The sequence below is a fragment of the Mesocricetus auratus genome, unplaced genomic scaffold (genome assembly GCF_017639785.1).
Source record: "Mesocricetus auratus isolate SY011 unplaced genomic scaffold, BCM_Maur_2.0 Super-Scaffold_100024, whole genome shotgun sequence".
In the NCBI taxonomy this organism is placed as follows: Eukaryota; Metazoa; Chordata; class Mammalia; order Rodentia; family Cricetidae; genus Mesocricetus; species Mesocricetus auratus.
In genome coordinates, this window is record NW_024429205.1 from 10,708,538 (window position 1) to 10,726,326 (window position 17,789).

At 39.6% G+C, this 17,789-nt stretch overlaps 1 protein-coding gene across 6 annotated transcripts in view; it reads right to left on the minus strand.

Moving 5' to 3' along the window:
- Nbas (NBAS subunit of NRZ tethering complex) overlaps positions 1-17,387 on the minus strand; it is a 275,296-nt gene extending 257,909 nt beyond the window's left edge. For all 6 annotated transcript variants that reach the window (XM_005079052.4, XM_013119856.3, XM_013119857.3 and 3 more), the window contains exons 1-6: positions 17,238-17,387; positions 13,934-13,988; positions 12,343-12,379; positions 10,174-10,251; positions 9,802-9,849; positions 4,460-4,503 (exon numbers count right to left, since the gene is read on the minus strand). In XM_005079052.4, coding sequence (XP_005079109.1) covers positions 4,460-4,503; positions 9,802-9,849; positions 10,174-10,251; positions 12,343-12,379; positions 13,934-13,988; positions 17,238-17,351 — 376 coding nt within the window. In that variant the 5' untranslated portion in view covers positions 17,352-17,387. The remainder of the gene's footprint in view (positions 1-4,459; positions 4,504-9,801; positions 9,850-10,173; positions 10,252-12,342; positions 12,380-13,933; positions 13,989-17,237) is intronic.
- Positions 17,388-17,789: the final 402 nt, after the last annotated feature.

Below are 17,789 nucleotides of genomic sequence, written 5' to 3' on the forward strand. Positions count from 1 at the left end.
ACCAAATTAGTAACTGTGTTAAATATAAATGTTCTAAACGTTCCAATTAAATGACAGAATACTTAGAGTATGAAAAAGGTAAAATCCAATCAAAGACTTCCTGCCAGGCACATATATGAGATAAAAACAGACTATGAGCTGGGAATATTGGCAAGGAGGATGGTGAGCCCCGGGCCAGCCTGGGCTAAGTAGCAAACCATGACTCAGATAAATTATAAAGTAAATAAATAAACAAATACAGAGACGAAAGGGGGTTTGAAATTAATTATCTAAATTTTCATATCCCACCTAGCAAAATGAAAGCAACTTAAACTCTGTATGCAGAAGAAAAAATGATAAAGGCAAAAATCAAAGAACAGAAACAACAATAACAAAAAGAAACCAACAACCGATTTTTTATTACTGAAGAACATTAGTAAACTGACAAAATTCTGGCCTGAATGAAGAGAAAGAAAAGATGGTGTAAGTTACAGAAACAAGCAAAGAGAGATCAGTACAGTCTCAATGGACAGTAAAGTAATAATAGAGAATATAAAATAATGTTATAAACAACTTTATAGCTATGACTTGTACTATTCAAAGAAAGATTTCATGCAAAACCCAAAATTTTTTAAATGTTTTTTAAACTGAACTGAATCCTGCTTTTAAAAAAAATGTCAACTTTTTTCATAAATTCTATAAAACATTTAAAGAAAAATTAATACAGACTCTATACACTCTTTGGGAAATAAAAAAGCAGCAATACCCACTCCTATTTTGAGACCAGCACTATCAAATTATAAAACCAGAAGGACATGAAAACAAGTACATATCTATATCCTTTGTGAATGCAGGTTCTATATTTTGATGACTGTGCCTGCATAAAGACCTAGTAATGGCCTTGATCCGGAGGGAATTCAATACGATACTGAATTGTTTGCTACTCAGAGATCAATTTTATCGGAATGTCTAGGGTTCTCTTAATAATCTGAATACTGTGTCCATCTAACATAAAGAGAGTTCACAGCCATCACATCAAGCAGAGAGCACAGACTTCATCACATTTTACTTCTATAGAACATATTTTGCTACAGGTATTAGAGGAAAACTCCTAAAAAATCAGCAATACTTATCTCTTGATTGAGTTTTTTTTAATGTCTACTTTTGCTCATCCTTGGTTGCTACTAAGAATGTGCACTACATTTTCAATTAAAAAATATTTTCACTAAAAAATAAAAAAAAACAGTAAATGGGTGTTGGATAATGAGACATTAGACTCACACTTTGAAAACTGAAAATTTCATTTTAAAGTCTGGGCATTTCAAATAGTTTATGTTCCTGATAATTTTCATGTAGATGCTCACATAGCATCTAACAGTAAGCTGATGAGGATTTGGAAAGTAAGAGGTAACCAGGGACCATCAGCCCACCAACCCTGGATTGGAAGGCAATGGGCTCTCTTGGCATTCCTACAGTAGTAGACAAGAGAACGAAAAACTCAACACAACAGATCTTCAAAAGTCTTATCCTATCTGCTATTTTTAAGGCAGAAAAAGAAGACTGAATTACCATCAATGGTCTGGTGAACAGAGCCAAACAACTTCCAGCCCACATTTCAAACATTCTCAAATGGCCTATCTTTTATAAAACAGTAATTGAAAAATATCAAAGTGGAACCAAATAGCTCCTATTTCAGTTTGCAGACTCTGCAATATGTAGTCTCAAAAATGCATTAACAACAATCTGGCTCGTCTTTTCCAAGCACACACATGAAATATCATTTGGCATATGGGAGTGATTCCCATAAAGACGAGTCAAGTAATAAGCAAATGATCATTGCCTCACATTATACGAAATGGAGAGAAGCCATTAATGCAGCATTAAGGTCATAAATTCCCACATACAGAAGCCAACAAAATAAACCATTACTTCTCACCGCATTATCTCATCTAGGCTGCCACATTAACTGTACGCACTAAAAAAATCTTACAAATACAATTTGTATGAAATACAGAAGACTCAGGCTTCCTATTTTCATGTTAACTCGTGACTTTTCAGTTTACCTACTGGCTAAGAGCAAGTGCCTAATGCAAACACTCAAAGGGCCCTTCCCTGTAGTCAGCATCACTCCAACATTGAGCATGCTCAGAAGAAACCTATCTCAGACTCCACAAGCCTTCAGCAGCAAGAAAGCTACACTGACGGATAGGTAATTGAACAGCTCACATGACTCTTCTGTAGATACCTTGATCCTTATTCAGAACCAGCCTAATCTAGCAACTATTGCTGAGCAAAGTGCATGAAGTAAATTCAGTATATACCTGAGTTCCAAGTTAACAGTGAACATTTAAACATTGCTTCTCCTTATTATCACGAAAAGGCTACTCCCCAGAAAGGGCTTATCAATGCACAAGGTCCTATTGTGGTTTGTATACACACTGTACACAATAGAAATACTAAGCATGAATGGCACAATTATTAAAAATGTACATATGTACTATAGTATACAAACATAAAATAAATATTTAGTCTCAAAAGTTTCCAAAATTAGCCAAGGACAAATTCATACTCATTCATAAAAAAAAAATCTCCTAGCTCCCACATATCATTACCAATTTAACAGAGTCAAAAAAAATCTATGTAATCACAATGTATGGGACTAGAAGTGTAACTGCCAGGTATGGGGACCATGTGTGTGGAAGGATGCCAGGCTCTAGAAATGCATGTAATTACCATGTGTGGGAAGCATACTAAGCACTAGAAATCTATGTGACTATGGTGTGTGGGGACCCTGTGTGGGAAAGCCTGCTAAGCACTAGGAATCTTTTTTTCAAGTGGAGTAAAAAAGGAGCCCTGCCTTCAAAGAATTTACAATCTCTTAGGGTTTGATTGTGAAATATTCCCCATAAACTCATGTATTTGAACATTTGGCCCCCAGGTGGCGGTACTATCTGAGAAATTATAGATATTTTAAAAGTGCAGTCATGCTTAGGGAAGTGGATCAGCTTTTTCCGACCCACCCTGGCCCTACTCTCCTCTCTGTGCTTCCAGACTACTTAGCTCATGGAACCAGTGGTCACACACTCTGCCTCCATGATGGGCTGTAAAACCTGAGCCAGCCAAAATAAATGCTTTCTTCCTGAAGTTCTTTTGGTCAAATACTCTTGTCACAGTAATTAGAAAAGAAACCATCATCTAAATTGGGAAAAGCAAACTCCGGGTAAGGGTTGCTATGCAGGCAGACAAGTATCAGAGAATCACAGACATTGACAAAGGGTGAGGAAGAGAACACAGAGGAAAGGTCTGGAGAAGAGCTGCCACCTGACCGCACAAAGGCAGGGCTGGTTAGCGAATGCTCTGTAAAAGCTCATGGGAAAAAGGCACAGTGGGGCTGAGAAAAACGCTTTTCACTACAACATGGGGCACCTGACAAAAAAACTCTCACAGGATATTGTCCTGGCTAGTTTTAATGTCAACTGAAGTTAAAAGTCTACCTTAATTAAGAAAATGCCTCTGTAAGACTGCAGGCAAGCCTGTAAAGCATGCCCTTAATGAGTGATTAATGGGGGAGGACCCAGCCATTGTGGGTGGTCCTGGGTTCTGTAAGAAAGCAGCTTGAGAAAGCCATGAGGTGCAAGTCAGTAAGCAGCACCCTCCATGGTCTCTGCATCAGCTGCTGCCTCCAGGTTCCTGCCCTGTTCCTGTCCTGACTTCCTTCTGCGATGAATAGTGATGTGGAAGTGTAAGCCTAATAAAGCCTTTCCTCCCCACGTTGTGTTTGGTCATTGGGTTTCATCGCAGCAATGGTGACCTGACTAAGAAGATGGGTAGGCTAAGAATAATCCTGAGTTACAACATAAGAACCATGTTCCACAGTCAGAAGCCATCAACTGAGAAATTTTAGACACAGTCATAGTACCTAAGAGTTACTGTTTAGCACTTCATAGTAGCTATCATTCGACACTACTTGATTGTGAAAGTTGTACATATAATAGCCCATAATTTCTCTGTAACTTAATATTTTAAAGTTATGTGGATATTGCAGATACTACAAATGAGGCAAGAGTGTTAGCTTTCTCTCCATAAAACAAAATATCTAATATTGAACTCAGACGAATTAGTAAGAAAGATCAAATCCCAAACTTTTTATTAGTTTTTATCTGAAAAACTTAGAACTTATAACTATTTATCCCTGCACTGACTCCAAAATAAAAGACTACAGTACTTACAAATACTCTTTTCAAAAACCTTGAATATATTAAAACAATTTAAATTTCAAAGTCCAAAAAGTATACATGTTAAATCAAAATATTTAAAGATTAAAAAATTAAACAACTATAATTTCTTAAATAAGTTTAATAAAGGCATAAAAAGATCTTACTAGTAAACATTTTGGGAATATCTATTCAAACTTTACAGAAACATTGTACACCATTACAAATTTAAATTTTTCATATTTCAATATTTTGGAAACTCTTACCTTGACATTTCCCAATAATTGATGTAAAATCATCTTTTGCAGACCTACAAATGATAAATAAAAATAACAGTTTTACCCCAAGAACCCTGATATGTATGTCTATGAGATATTGTCGTTTAGTCAACGCCTATTCATAATAGTAGGTCATCCTTCTGTCACAGAGATGGGTGGTTTAGTGTCCCCAAGTGGACTCTTTCATTAACAATAATCTTCTCATTACAGAAATGGAGTAGGGCAGGAACAACACTGGATGCAGCAGAAGTGTGCTTAAGCATGACCTTATGGTACAGCAGGAAATCTGCACCACAGGCCCAGAGGATCTGATTTGATAAATCTAGGATGGGACCCAAGTAAGATGATCGATTAAAGCTTCACACACCGATACCAGTTAAGAACCACTAATCTGTAGCATATTACAAAGTCTGATCACAACGAAAAAGAGGCATATAATGTCTACTTTAATAAATCACATAACCTAAATAGGTTATAATACATAAACCAGTGACCTGTTTACAATCTATAGTCCTGAAATACAGGACATAGTAATATAATTGGTACAAACTATGTTCAAAATGGAAACTGGTGAAGTTTTAAGAACATAATTTAAAAACAATTACCTAAAACTTTAATAGCTATAGAACTTGACCAACTAATTTCACTTCTATGAAGTTATTCCCAGGAAATAATTACAGACTAATATAGTTATCAAGGAAACTAGTGCAATTCAATTTATAAAGAAGAAAAACAAATCAAGTATAAGAAAATTAATTAAATTTTGCTGTGCACATCCAATGAAATATTATGCAATTACTATACCTGACATGGAACAATTTCATAATAGATTAATTTCAAAGGTTACCGAAGAAAAAAAGTGATATAAATTTTAAAGAATAAAATTTATAAATCACAAGAGTAATTCACAAGTTGGCATCAAATAGAATAAACAATATTATCCACTAATTAAACATACACACACAGAGAAAGCAAGTTTCAAAGAGCATACCTCAAAATATTAATAGTAAGCAAGTTGGATCGTCAAAAGGTAATTTCTATTTCTTTCTTTCTATTTAACTATATATTCTATTAGTATAAAGGGACTACTAAGCACTGCTTTTTAAATAATTTACAAAATTTTGAATATTTTAGCTATTTTTCAAATACTGTTATGCTATGAATACAGACAAAAATACAGAAATAAATTTCCAAGACAACACATTGCTCAATTCTCAAATGGGACGAGGCAGAAAGAACTCACTCTGAAATGAAGCTGACCTGATTCCAACTCAATCTCAGTGCCTGAGACAAAGGATGAATGCTCCCCCCCTTTAAATAATGGGATGATCGCGCCTCACACAGCTAGAAAAAACACTGAAGGCGGCGTCAGTATATGTGCATTACATCCACTCTTAATGTGACAGTAAATGAGGATTACCGTTTTGCTGGGGAAGAGGAGAGTGGAATAGACATAATGGTTTTGCTAAAACATCATACTTTATCCACTTTAGTAAAGCAAACTTGGGGTAGGAATATTTACACGTTTTCTCAAGAGTCTCTCGTGTCTTTGTTGGGTTCTTTCACAGCTTCTAATTACTTCCCATATTAACAGCAGCCCATATCCATGTGGAATTATTACTTCACTATTTAAGAAACAAAGGAAGCATATACTAACCACTTATAACCTGTAGCTACTCCCAAAATGCAAATTAAAGAGTAATTCACACATTATTATTTTATAGCCCCTAGCTTAAGCAAGTTAAGGACAGCATAGCAAGTGATCGTGGCAGTATTTAACACAAGAACATCACTGGAAAACAACAATCCAAGTACTACAGCAAAAAGCAGAGCTACCTCTCAAAAATTAAAATGCCTTAGCTTTTCATGTCTCTTTCTCAGGAACCATTTCCTCTTAACAACTGCTTCCTGAAAGCAAATAATGACCTAAGATACTAGCATCAACTCCCAACTACTCAAGAAATAGAAATACTCAATAAAAGCACACACTCAGTGTCACTACAACTAGTACTGAGCCAATCTCACACTGTACACTGTTGTAGTTTAAATAGGAAATGCCCCCACAGGCCCATGTGCTTTACTATCTAGTCCCCAGCTGGGCCTGTCTGGGAAAGTTGTGGAACCTTTACAGGGTGGACATGTGCTGAGGCAAGTGACCACTGCAGGGAGGCCTGGAGGTTTTACAGCTCAGCCCTACTTCCTGTCTTTTCCGTCCCTTGACTTCTGAAGCCAGATGACCATCCTGCCTCATGCTCCTGCCATCATATTTCCCTGATACGACAGACTACATCTCTTACAAAGCAGAATAACTTTTTCGTTCCTAAGTTTGTTTGGCTAGGTATTTTGTCTCAGAAATGTTTGAAATAATTACGGCACGTGTGTTCATCACTGTTGCAGACAGAATGCACACACAATAGAAAGAACAAATGCCTTCAAAATTCAAAAACAGCCCAACACAGTGGTGTGGCACACACCTAGAATCCCAGCACTGAGAAGGCAGAGGCAGGAGGATTAAAAGTTATGGGCCAATCAGGGAGTGGTGGTGCACACCTCTGATCCCAGCACTTGGGTGGCAGAGGCAGAAGATCTCAGTGTGATCTACAAGGTGAGTTCCAGGACAGTCAGGACTGTTACACAGTGAAACCCTGTCTTGAAAAACAAAAAACAACAACAAGTTCTAGGCCAGCTAGGGTCACAAAGAAAGATCCTATCTCATAGAAAAACTGCAGGGCAATCACTACATATACTTTATTTTGGGGGATTTCCTTTGCTGGTTATTCCTCATTTACTGGAAAAGACTTCCTTTAGGTTACTGAAAAAGTCAAGACATGAGCTTATATTCAACACAAAAGCAACTAAATAGCAACTCTGACAAAGCTACACCCTGTAATTCCCTCTTAGCATCTGCCTGTTCTTCCTACTGCACTGGCATAGATCACATTTACTCATCATATAGACCAGTAACTCCCATTATGTCCCATGAGGAAATGGAACAAGTGGAGAGTGACCTTTTTTGAGGGGACGCGATTGAACTTGGAGCTCTGCCCCAAATAGACAAGAGTTCTACCACTGAGCTAATCCCCAACCCTATAGTTTTGGAAATACATCATACTGAGAAAGAGAGACTATCCCTAACTATAAAGAAAACACAATATAACCAGAGCTGCACACTCCAGGCCTCATTCATACTGCATTCCTAGGAAATGGCACGTGCTGGAGTCATAGAAAACAGAGGTACTCATCATAATGAGGGGACACACAGCCAAAGCACAGCATGGCTGCAACACAGAGCACAAAACCTCAAGCTACAAGAACGGATCTTGGATTCTCACATACGCCATTTAACCACATGTGCCAGCTCCCCATTTCTAAACCAGAGGAAAATCTACACAACCACGGACCTGCGAGAACGAGAACACTATGCGTTAACAGGAGCGCTTACAACAGCCAGCACTAGCATTAACTTACTGAGAGCAACCATAGTGTGCTCGTGTAACAGCTGCTATGGTGTGAGGAGCCCCGCACACAGTGTGCTTTCAAAGGCTTCCGGGTGGAGATGATCTCACACCAACGTCTGCGTGCACTTCAAAGCTTTTGCAAATCATCCTTTCTTCTAAATTTTCATTAGCAAGTTCCATGAATCTTTGGTCAAGCTCCCCCTCTCCAACTTAAATATTTTCATCATATATACATGCTCTGACTCTTATACCAAGAATCACTTCATCCAGCTTCTCTTTTCATGGGAAAAGTGACTGCTGTTTCCTGACTGATATTTATAAGTAAGGCATATACTATGAGCCTGTTTCTCAAAACACTTCACAAAACTACAACAAATAGAATAGGAGGCTCTATCCATTCCTACTAATAGTATAGATCCAAATACTGCCAAATGTGTGCTTAATAATGCTGTTAAAAACAACAACATAGAGGTATCTATCTAGCCACATCAGGTTAAACTGCTAAGCATGGAAAGACCGTCATAACTGCCATCATTATTTCCTTGGTGGCTCGAGAGGACTTGGAAAGCCTCCTCACCCAAATTCAGTCCCTGACAGGGAAAGACCTTTCTACTCCTCCAAATAGGCTGAGAGAATCCAGTTCAGCTTGGATACATGAGAAGAAAAAAAATCTAAGACAGGCAGAAAACAAGCACCAATGCAATAGCAACTGAATGGGCACTGGTGCTATTTTAGTAGAGAACAATGGAGCAGAGTATCTAAGTACTCTTAAATCTCTTCCCCTCAGCATCCACGTCCACATATGTGTAGGTGGACATGTGGACATGTGGAGGCTCCAAACTGACAACAGGCATCTTCCTTATCAGTTTCCACCGACATGCTTCTACAGGGTCTCTTGCTCAAACCAGACTTCACATTTTCAGCTGCTATGGTTAGCTGGGTTTCTATGGGGACCTCGTTTCTGCCTACCACAGGACACTGTTACAGGCAGGACACTATGCCCATCCCTCCTTTCACGTGGGTTTTAGGAATCCAAACCCCACTTTTCTGGATTGCATAGCAAGCTATTTATCTGCTCAGTCATCACCCAAGCCCTCCACATACATTTAGACAACCAATAGGCAGGCTTTTCCTAAGAAAAGAAATGGCAAATATTTAGAGGGTTGATGGAAATTTCAAAACAAATCCACTACTCCTGAGTTTGAAACTCAGATCAGCTTTAAAAGTATTTTTTATGTGCATACGTGTGTGTCTATGTGAGTTTACGTGTATTGTATGCACACAGGTATACATGAAGACCAGAAGAATGCATCAGACTCTCTGGGACAGAAGTTATAGGCAGTTGTCAGTCACCATACTGGGAACAGAAATCAGGTACCCTGGAATAGCAATAAGCAGTTTTAACCACTGAGCCATCTCTCCAACCCCTAGAGGTGTATACAGAATCATTGAATGTATTGAGTAGACACCAGACAAATCTCCAGTAATCATGTCACCTTGGTCATTCACTGACCTATATTCACACATTTGTAGCATTATTACAAAGCTGCCCTACTTTGCTTTACATCTTGAAACATCTTACATTGGTCTAATTAGCTATCTGTCAGTAACTAGTCAAACAACGGTTACTTTCAGACTTCTAGAAAATATCATTTCTCAGGAGCCAACTGTGTAACTGGGAAAAGGACAAAGAACAAACTCCACTGGGAGCATCGTTTATAAGCTAGTCTTTGATACTACACAGGACTGATTTAACAGTAAAACCCTTTAAAGTACATCTCCTTGAAAATATTTAAAACCTTAGTTCTTATGTATAAGAAATATTGTTTTTCCTCAAAAGAAATCTTCTATATGACCAACACTAACCATTACCTGATCTCCACACACTGATCCTGAACAGCAGCCAAAAGCTTGCCATTGCTGCATGGGAGAAAAGAAAGAAATCCTGTTGTGAGTATTTGAGTCTTCAGCATGGATGCAATTACTTTACAGTCAGCTTTTTAAAGTTTTGCCATCATTATCTACCTTTTCACTTGACAGTTAAATGAATATACAAACACAAAATCATAGAAATTATTTAATACAGCTTAAATTAATATGGTCAAGCAACAAGACCATATGTAACAAAAGGAATTTAATACAAATCAATAATGAAAGCCACAAAGACCCAAAAATCTTTGTCTGTGTCAAGATTCAGGAGAAAATGCAGACAGAAGAGTTTAATTGAATTATACACATACTTACTTTGCAAGAACCAAATGCCAGTTTATCTGTTTATTGACCAAGCGAACTAGTCCATCGGGAAGCAAAAATGGAGCAGGGCTGAAACCAAAACATAGCTAGCTTAAAATTGATCATGAAAATCATATGAGATTAGGAAAAATGTATACTTAGAGGGTTTTATATCAGAATATAAAACTTGAACATTAGTAAACCTAAATCCAAAAACTACTAATTTGATATATGAAACGTTCATGAGAAGTAGGAGATAAACACTTGTGGTGTATTTACAGCCCATACAATGATCAAAGTGGTCTTTTTCTCAACCACCTCTACCCTATTGTACTCTACATCCTCAAAAAACAAAACAAACACATCACACACACACACACACACACACACGCACACATGCACACACACACACATGCACACACAATAAAAAAAAACACTGACAAATAGTTCTACAGGTGATCTCTATTTTAGGACTATCTTATCTCTAGAACTGTTAATAAGTCTATTTTTAAAGAACACTGCAAACATTACTAAATGCAGAATTAAATCATTTTATCAGATTGCTTATTTCCCTGTCCTTTTTGAACATGAAAGTCAACATCATGGCTGAACAAACACTCAAAGAATTAAAAACACACAAGGAGTAAAATATGACGACCTACCACACAGCAACTTGCCATTTGTCCACAAAGTTGGTACAACAGTAAGAACAAAATTGTTCTTTAACATATACAAGACCCTATGCAGTTAGGGACACTCTCCAGAGGAATCAGAAGTCAGCAGGATATGGTCAATACTGACTAAGAAAACAAGAACTAGCCAGTGTACTGAGATGTTGTCAGCTTACACCAAATTCTGTGAAATGCCTATCTAAAAACCGGGTTTGCTGCCAGCCTACAATCCCACAGCCAGAGAGTCTGGGAAACAGGGAGGATCCTAAGAGAGATAAGCTTGGTACCCCAGAGAAAGGGAAAGGGACAGAATCTCCTGACAGGATTGGAAGCACAAGGGGAGGGGAGAGGAAGCTGGGAGAAAGAGAGGGGATGAAGAAGAGGGGAGAGAAGGACATGGGGGAGCAGGAAGGTTGAGTTGGGGGAAGAATAGAGAAGAGAAGGATGAGAGATACCATAATAGAAGGAGTCATTATAGGTTTGAAGTGAGATCTGGCACTAGTGTGATGTCCAGAGACCTACAAGGATGACACCAAATGGCAAAATAAGCAATAGTGGAGAGGCTTCCTTAAATGCCCTTCCCCTGATAATGTGACTATCTTGTATGCCATCCTAGAGCCTTCATCTAGTGGCTGAAGGAAGCAGAGGCAGACATCCACAGCTAAACATTGTACTGAACTCCTGGAAACCAGTTGCAGAGAGGGAGTAATGATGAGCAAAGGGGTCAAGACTGGGCAGATGAAACCCACAGAAAAAGCTGACCTGAACAAGGCAGGAGCTCATGAATCCCAGATGATAGCTGAGAGGCCAGCAGGGGACTGATCTAGACCCCCTAAACATGGCTGTCATTGAGGAGGCCTCGGCATTCTTTGGGGCCTTGGGCAATACATCAGCATTTATCCAGGGCACCCAGATGAACTTTTGGAGCCCATTCCACGTGGAGGGATGCTGTCTCAGCCTGGACCCATGGGGGAGGGCCTAGGCCCTGCTCCAGATGATATGACAGACTTTGGAGATCCCCCACAAAGGCCTCACCCTCCCTGGGGAGTGGAGTGGGGATTGGGTGGGGGGCTGGGGATGGTTTAAGAGGGGGAGAGGAAGAACGGGAGGGAGAGGGATCTGAGATTGACATGTGAAGCAAGCTTGTTTTTAACTTAATTAAAAAATAAATAATTAATTTAAAAAAAAAGAAACAGTTTTGCCATAGGAAGCCTGCCCCTTTCTGAGCAATTACTGAGGAGAGGAGGATTGGGGGGAGGGTGTGGGAGGGGGAGTAGAGAAGAGGAGGGAGGGAAGACTGTGGTCAGAATGTAAAATAAATAAATTTTTAAAAAAAAGAAGACCTTCAACTTTTCAAACACATCATTAAGAAATTAAAAGGCACCTACAAATTGGAACACATTTCCAAAGCCTGAATGGTTTGCCTGAATGTTAACATCTCTACCTTAATCTGATATTCAAAGCCTTAAATCACAGAAAATGGTAATCTTTGTAAGAACTGAAGGCTCACCTGTACCAGATGTACTGACGCAAAAATAACAGGTGATCTGTAATAAAAAGAAACACTGGCCCTTTAGCATTCATTTGCAAACAACTTGTAAAATGAGACCAACTTAATATACACTATAACTTTCATAAGATCATATGCTCATTTATATTAAGTGCAAGTTTATATTATTCAAAACATTGAAATATTTCCCAACTACATATTTTAAAAATGGTTTGAGATGCTTAATTTAATCTCAGAAGCATTAACCAAATCATTACTAAGAATCATAGTAGATTGCTCTTTAAAACAAATCTATTTGTATAAAATATGAAATTTAAATCAAGATATTAATTTGAACTTTATAACAACTATAAGGAATACCTGGAGATGTCTGTGAAAAGCAAAATTTCAAACACAGGTTCAAGACTGTTTTATATCATCACACACACACACTCCTGTGCACACAGCTAGGTATAGAGCAAGGGAGAAAAGTCTGAAGAAGAGCATCATCTCTAGCTTGTAAAATGAAGACTTTTCATTAGGATATGTGGTTATTTATACTTTCAAATTTTTCTACAATTATTTTAATCAGTTACATATATTTTCTAACTAAACCAAAACCTCATTTATGATAATGAAAAATGAATATACCACAACTTATATAAGATCATAGTTATTCATAAGTTTTTAATTGTTTTGAACTAGATTTTCTCTTCATAAGAAACTCAGATCCAACATAAGGATGGCCTTAGAGGCCAGAAAGACAGGTCGTCACATTCTCAAAGAATGATATGAACAAGTCTACATCTCCACATCTAAAACCATTAAAGGTAAGGGGCTGAAAAGATGCCTCAGTGCTTAAGAACACACTTGTGTGCGATTCACAACACAAGAATGATGGCTCACAACCACCTGCAACTTCAGATCCAGGGGATCACACATCTCATCAGACTTCCATTGTTTCCTACATACGCATGGTACACATACATACACACAGGGACACACACACACACAATATGAAATAAACAAATATAAAACAGAACTTAACTTGTCAATCTGGTGGAAGAATTAAATTATATTAATATGTTAATATAATAAAGTCCTCATAGCTCAAAAAGATTGGGGCTTAATTCTTTTTCAGACTCTTGCTGATTTATACGTAAAGTCTATCATTGGTTAAATGGATGCTCAGTTTAATCAATTTTGTAATTCATGCATTTTTGACATTCTATCTGAAACTGTGCAAACCACTTATAATAGTCTCTCACTTACACTGGGCTTACTCACCACCATCCTCATACAATCCACATAATGGCTATAGCTTAGCCCTAAACTGAATTAAGAATGAAATTACCTAAGAATGAAAACATACATGCATACATACATACATACATACTAACATACATGCATACATAGATGCATCTGTAGAAATAAGCACATATAAAATTAAACTCAGACAACACGTATGCAAACTACCTTCCTCAGGTTCTATATCAGAAGTCTAAGGAGAACACTTTTAAATCACTAGGCTGTCTAAAACTGCACGGTTGTGAAACGAGGAAAAAAATCTGTCCACTACCTATATAACACATAAAACACGAGCCATATTTACCTCTGATTGCTTTTGTAATGATGAACGATGCCCCATGCTTTCGGTTGCCTCTAGGCTACAATTTAAAAAAGTAATAAAAATTTTTAAAAATCTTACATCTGAAAATGTTACAAACTTACAACATATAAATTTATACTTCTTTACTTATATCCAGAGAATTGAATACTAACAGTGTTTTCAAACGTCTTCCAATATGAAATAATATCGTCTGGACTATGTGCAGAGGCTTAAGAGTGAGAATGACAGTTCCAGGTACATGTCAGAAAGAACCCAAAAATGAGGTTAGAAGCTGTTTCCAATCAAAACACCAACAAAAAGACAAGGAAACCCAGGGGCAGGTCTGAGGTGCATCTAAATGGTAGAGAACTTGCCTATGACATGCAGGGCCCGACAAAATCAGTACAGTCTACTTAGGTAGACCACAGAAATCTGAAACAATTTTACTCAGATGAAAAGTTCTTATCTATTGTGTATCCATGGAGACAGTGCTTTTAACAAAACACTGAGATATAACTACATTCAATAAACCAAATGATGTAGGATAAAGAACAAATACTTCATATAGTAAGACACATTAAACTACTACCAAGAATAAAATTAATAAAAGCATTAATAAGTACAGACACATTATTCCCTAAGAAGATCATTCAACAACCATGAAGAGATCTTCAGGAGACAATTTGTCACAGTGGAGGGACATAAAAGTGAATCAGATGCAGAGGACAGAGGTCAATAGCTGTGGTGAACAGATACAGAAATCAATAATAAAGAGGGGTGAGACAGGGCAAAGTACGATGAGGTTTCCATGCAAGCTGACGCTGCGATGTTTTTTAAATCAGTGGTAAGCATTCTGAGACACTATTACAGACATCTCAGAAGTGGTAGATATCTTTACCCAACTAAAAGGCAGCAAGCAACAGCTTCTTAATTTCATAATCTACAAAATGTACACCTCAATTGGGAGAAACAAGAACTAATACAAACAATATATGTAGATCTCTGCCCATGAAAAACATAATTCAAGACAAGCGGAAAAAACACTCAGGAAAGATTTTAATGAAGGACCTTGATCACGCAGCTGCTTCCCCAGAGCCTAAAGCACTGGCATGTTAGATCTCCGCATGTCACATAAATGGTCCTGAGGCTCCTATCTTCACCCTAGGAAACTCCTAACTCCAGGGCCCATAAGTTGGCAAACACCATAACTTCGTTCCCAGCAAACTGGAGAACCACCAGCCATAGCTTCTTCCTTTCTTGTCACTCCCTGGGCATTTTGCTCAGAAGATTCACTTCAGGCTTGGTAATGAAAAACGGTCACTGGTCAGCTGTGTCTCCTTAGGGAGTGGACAGATAGACAGAACAACAGAACACCCACCTATTACTGAGATGTCACACACACATATACACACCACACACGCAACACACCTTTACTGAGATGTCACAAACACATAATGCACACACCACACACACACACCTATTACTGAGATGTCTCACACACACACCTATTACTGAAATGTCACACACACATATATACACACCACACACACACCTGTTACTAAGATGTCTCACACACACACATGCACACCACACACACACCTATATTACTGAGATGTCACACACACACATGCACACCACACACACCTATATTACTGAGATGTCACACACACATGCACACCACACACACACACCTATATTACTGAGATGTCACACACACATGCACACCACACACACACCTATATTACTGAGATGTCACACACACACGTGCACACCACACACACACACCTATATTACTGAGATGTCACACACACACACGTGCACACCACACACACACACCTATATTACTGAGATGTCACACACACACGTGCACACCACACACACACACCTATATTACTGAGATGTCACACACACACGTGCACACCACACACACACACACCTATATTACTGAGATGTCACACACACACGTGCACACCACACACACACACACACACACACCTATATTACTGAGATGTCACACACACACATGCACACCACACACACACACACACCTATTACTGAGATGTCACACACACACATGCACACCACACACACACACACACCTATATTACTGAGATGTCACACACACACGTGCACACCACACACACACACACCTATATTACTGAGATGTCACACACACACACGTGCACACCACACACACACACCTATATTACTGAGATGTCACACACACACGTGCACACACACACACACACCTATATTACTGAGATGTCACACACACACGTGCACACCACACACACACACCTATATTACTGAGATGTCACACACACACGTGCACACCACACACACACACACCTATATTACTGAGATGTCACACACACACGTGCACACCACACACACACACACACACACACCTATATTACTGAGATGTCACACACACACATGCACACCACACACACACACACACCTATTACTGAGATGTCACACACACACATGCACACCACACACACACACACACCTATATTACTGAGATGTCACACACACACGTGCACACCACACACACACACACCTATATTACTGAGATGTCACACACACACACGTGCACACCACACACACACACCTATATTACTGAGATGTCACACACACACGTGCACACACACACACACACCTATATTACTGAGATGTCACACACACACATGCACACCACACACACACACACCTATATTACTGAGATGTCACACACACACATGCACACCACACACACACACACCTATATTACTGAGATGTCACACACACACGTGCACACACACACACACACCTATATTACTGAGATGTCACACACACACATGCACACCACACACACACACACCTATATTACTGAGATGTCACACACACACATGCACACCACACACACACACACACACACCTATATTACTGAGATGTCACACACACATTTGCACCCACCACACACCTATTAGAGAAGACCGTAGGGTCGGGCGAAATTCTCCCGCCACAGAGAGAACAAGGTAGCAAGCAAAGTCCGGATGAGGAAAGGACTCCCTCCCTCCAAGGAAGGCGAGTGACCCTGGCCTCCCGAGGGGGTGACAGCCTGCCTGAGGATGCAGAGCCACACTCTGACGCGGAGCTGACTCCACACCTCTCAGCGAGCCCCAGACCCGGGCGCCCCGCGGTTGCCAGGCGACAGCACGGCTGCCGACCCGCTCGGCTGTGCTGCGTGGCTCCGCGACGTGGCTCCACACGCCCCGCGCCCGCCCGCGCTAAGCCGACAGCCTTCAAGGGGGGCCCGGATCACCTGCACTTCGGTCTCGGGTGGCCACTCGGTGTTGACCAGCAAGTCATAGAGAATCGTCTCCTCCTCGTCAGCAGAGCCGGGACTCGAAGCCGGCGCGGACTCGGAGGCCGCCATGTTGACCGGGAACAGAGGGGCGGAGGGAGGGGCGCTACGGCACCTCACGCGGGGCAAACTTCCCTGGACGCGGCCGCTGCTGATTGGAAGAGAGTGAAGTGAGTTGGCCGCTGAAAGGGAATACTATGGGTAGAAAAATAACCCTGTCCTGTCTGAGGTAGGTCTTGGACCCGGTCCATTCTGTGCTCATTTGTGCCTAAAATAACCGAATTCACTGAGTTTTTCTTACCCAGTCAGTTTCTACAAAAGACTAGGGGCAAGTACCTCACAAAATGCTGGTGTTCATTTAGGTATCCATCCCCCAACACAGAAAGTGTTTGGACAGAGGACTTTAAATACAATAAGGGGTTATCCAGATCAAGAGATTAAAGTAATGGCTGAGTATCACAGGGACGCTGTTTTTAGGTTCCCAAAAACCTAGTGAGGTCCAGAAGATCT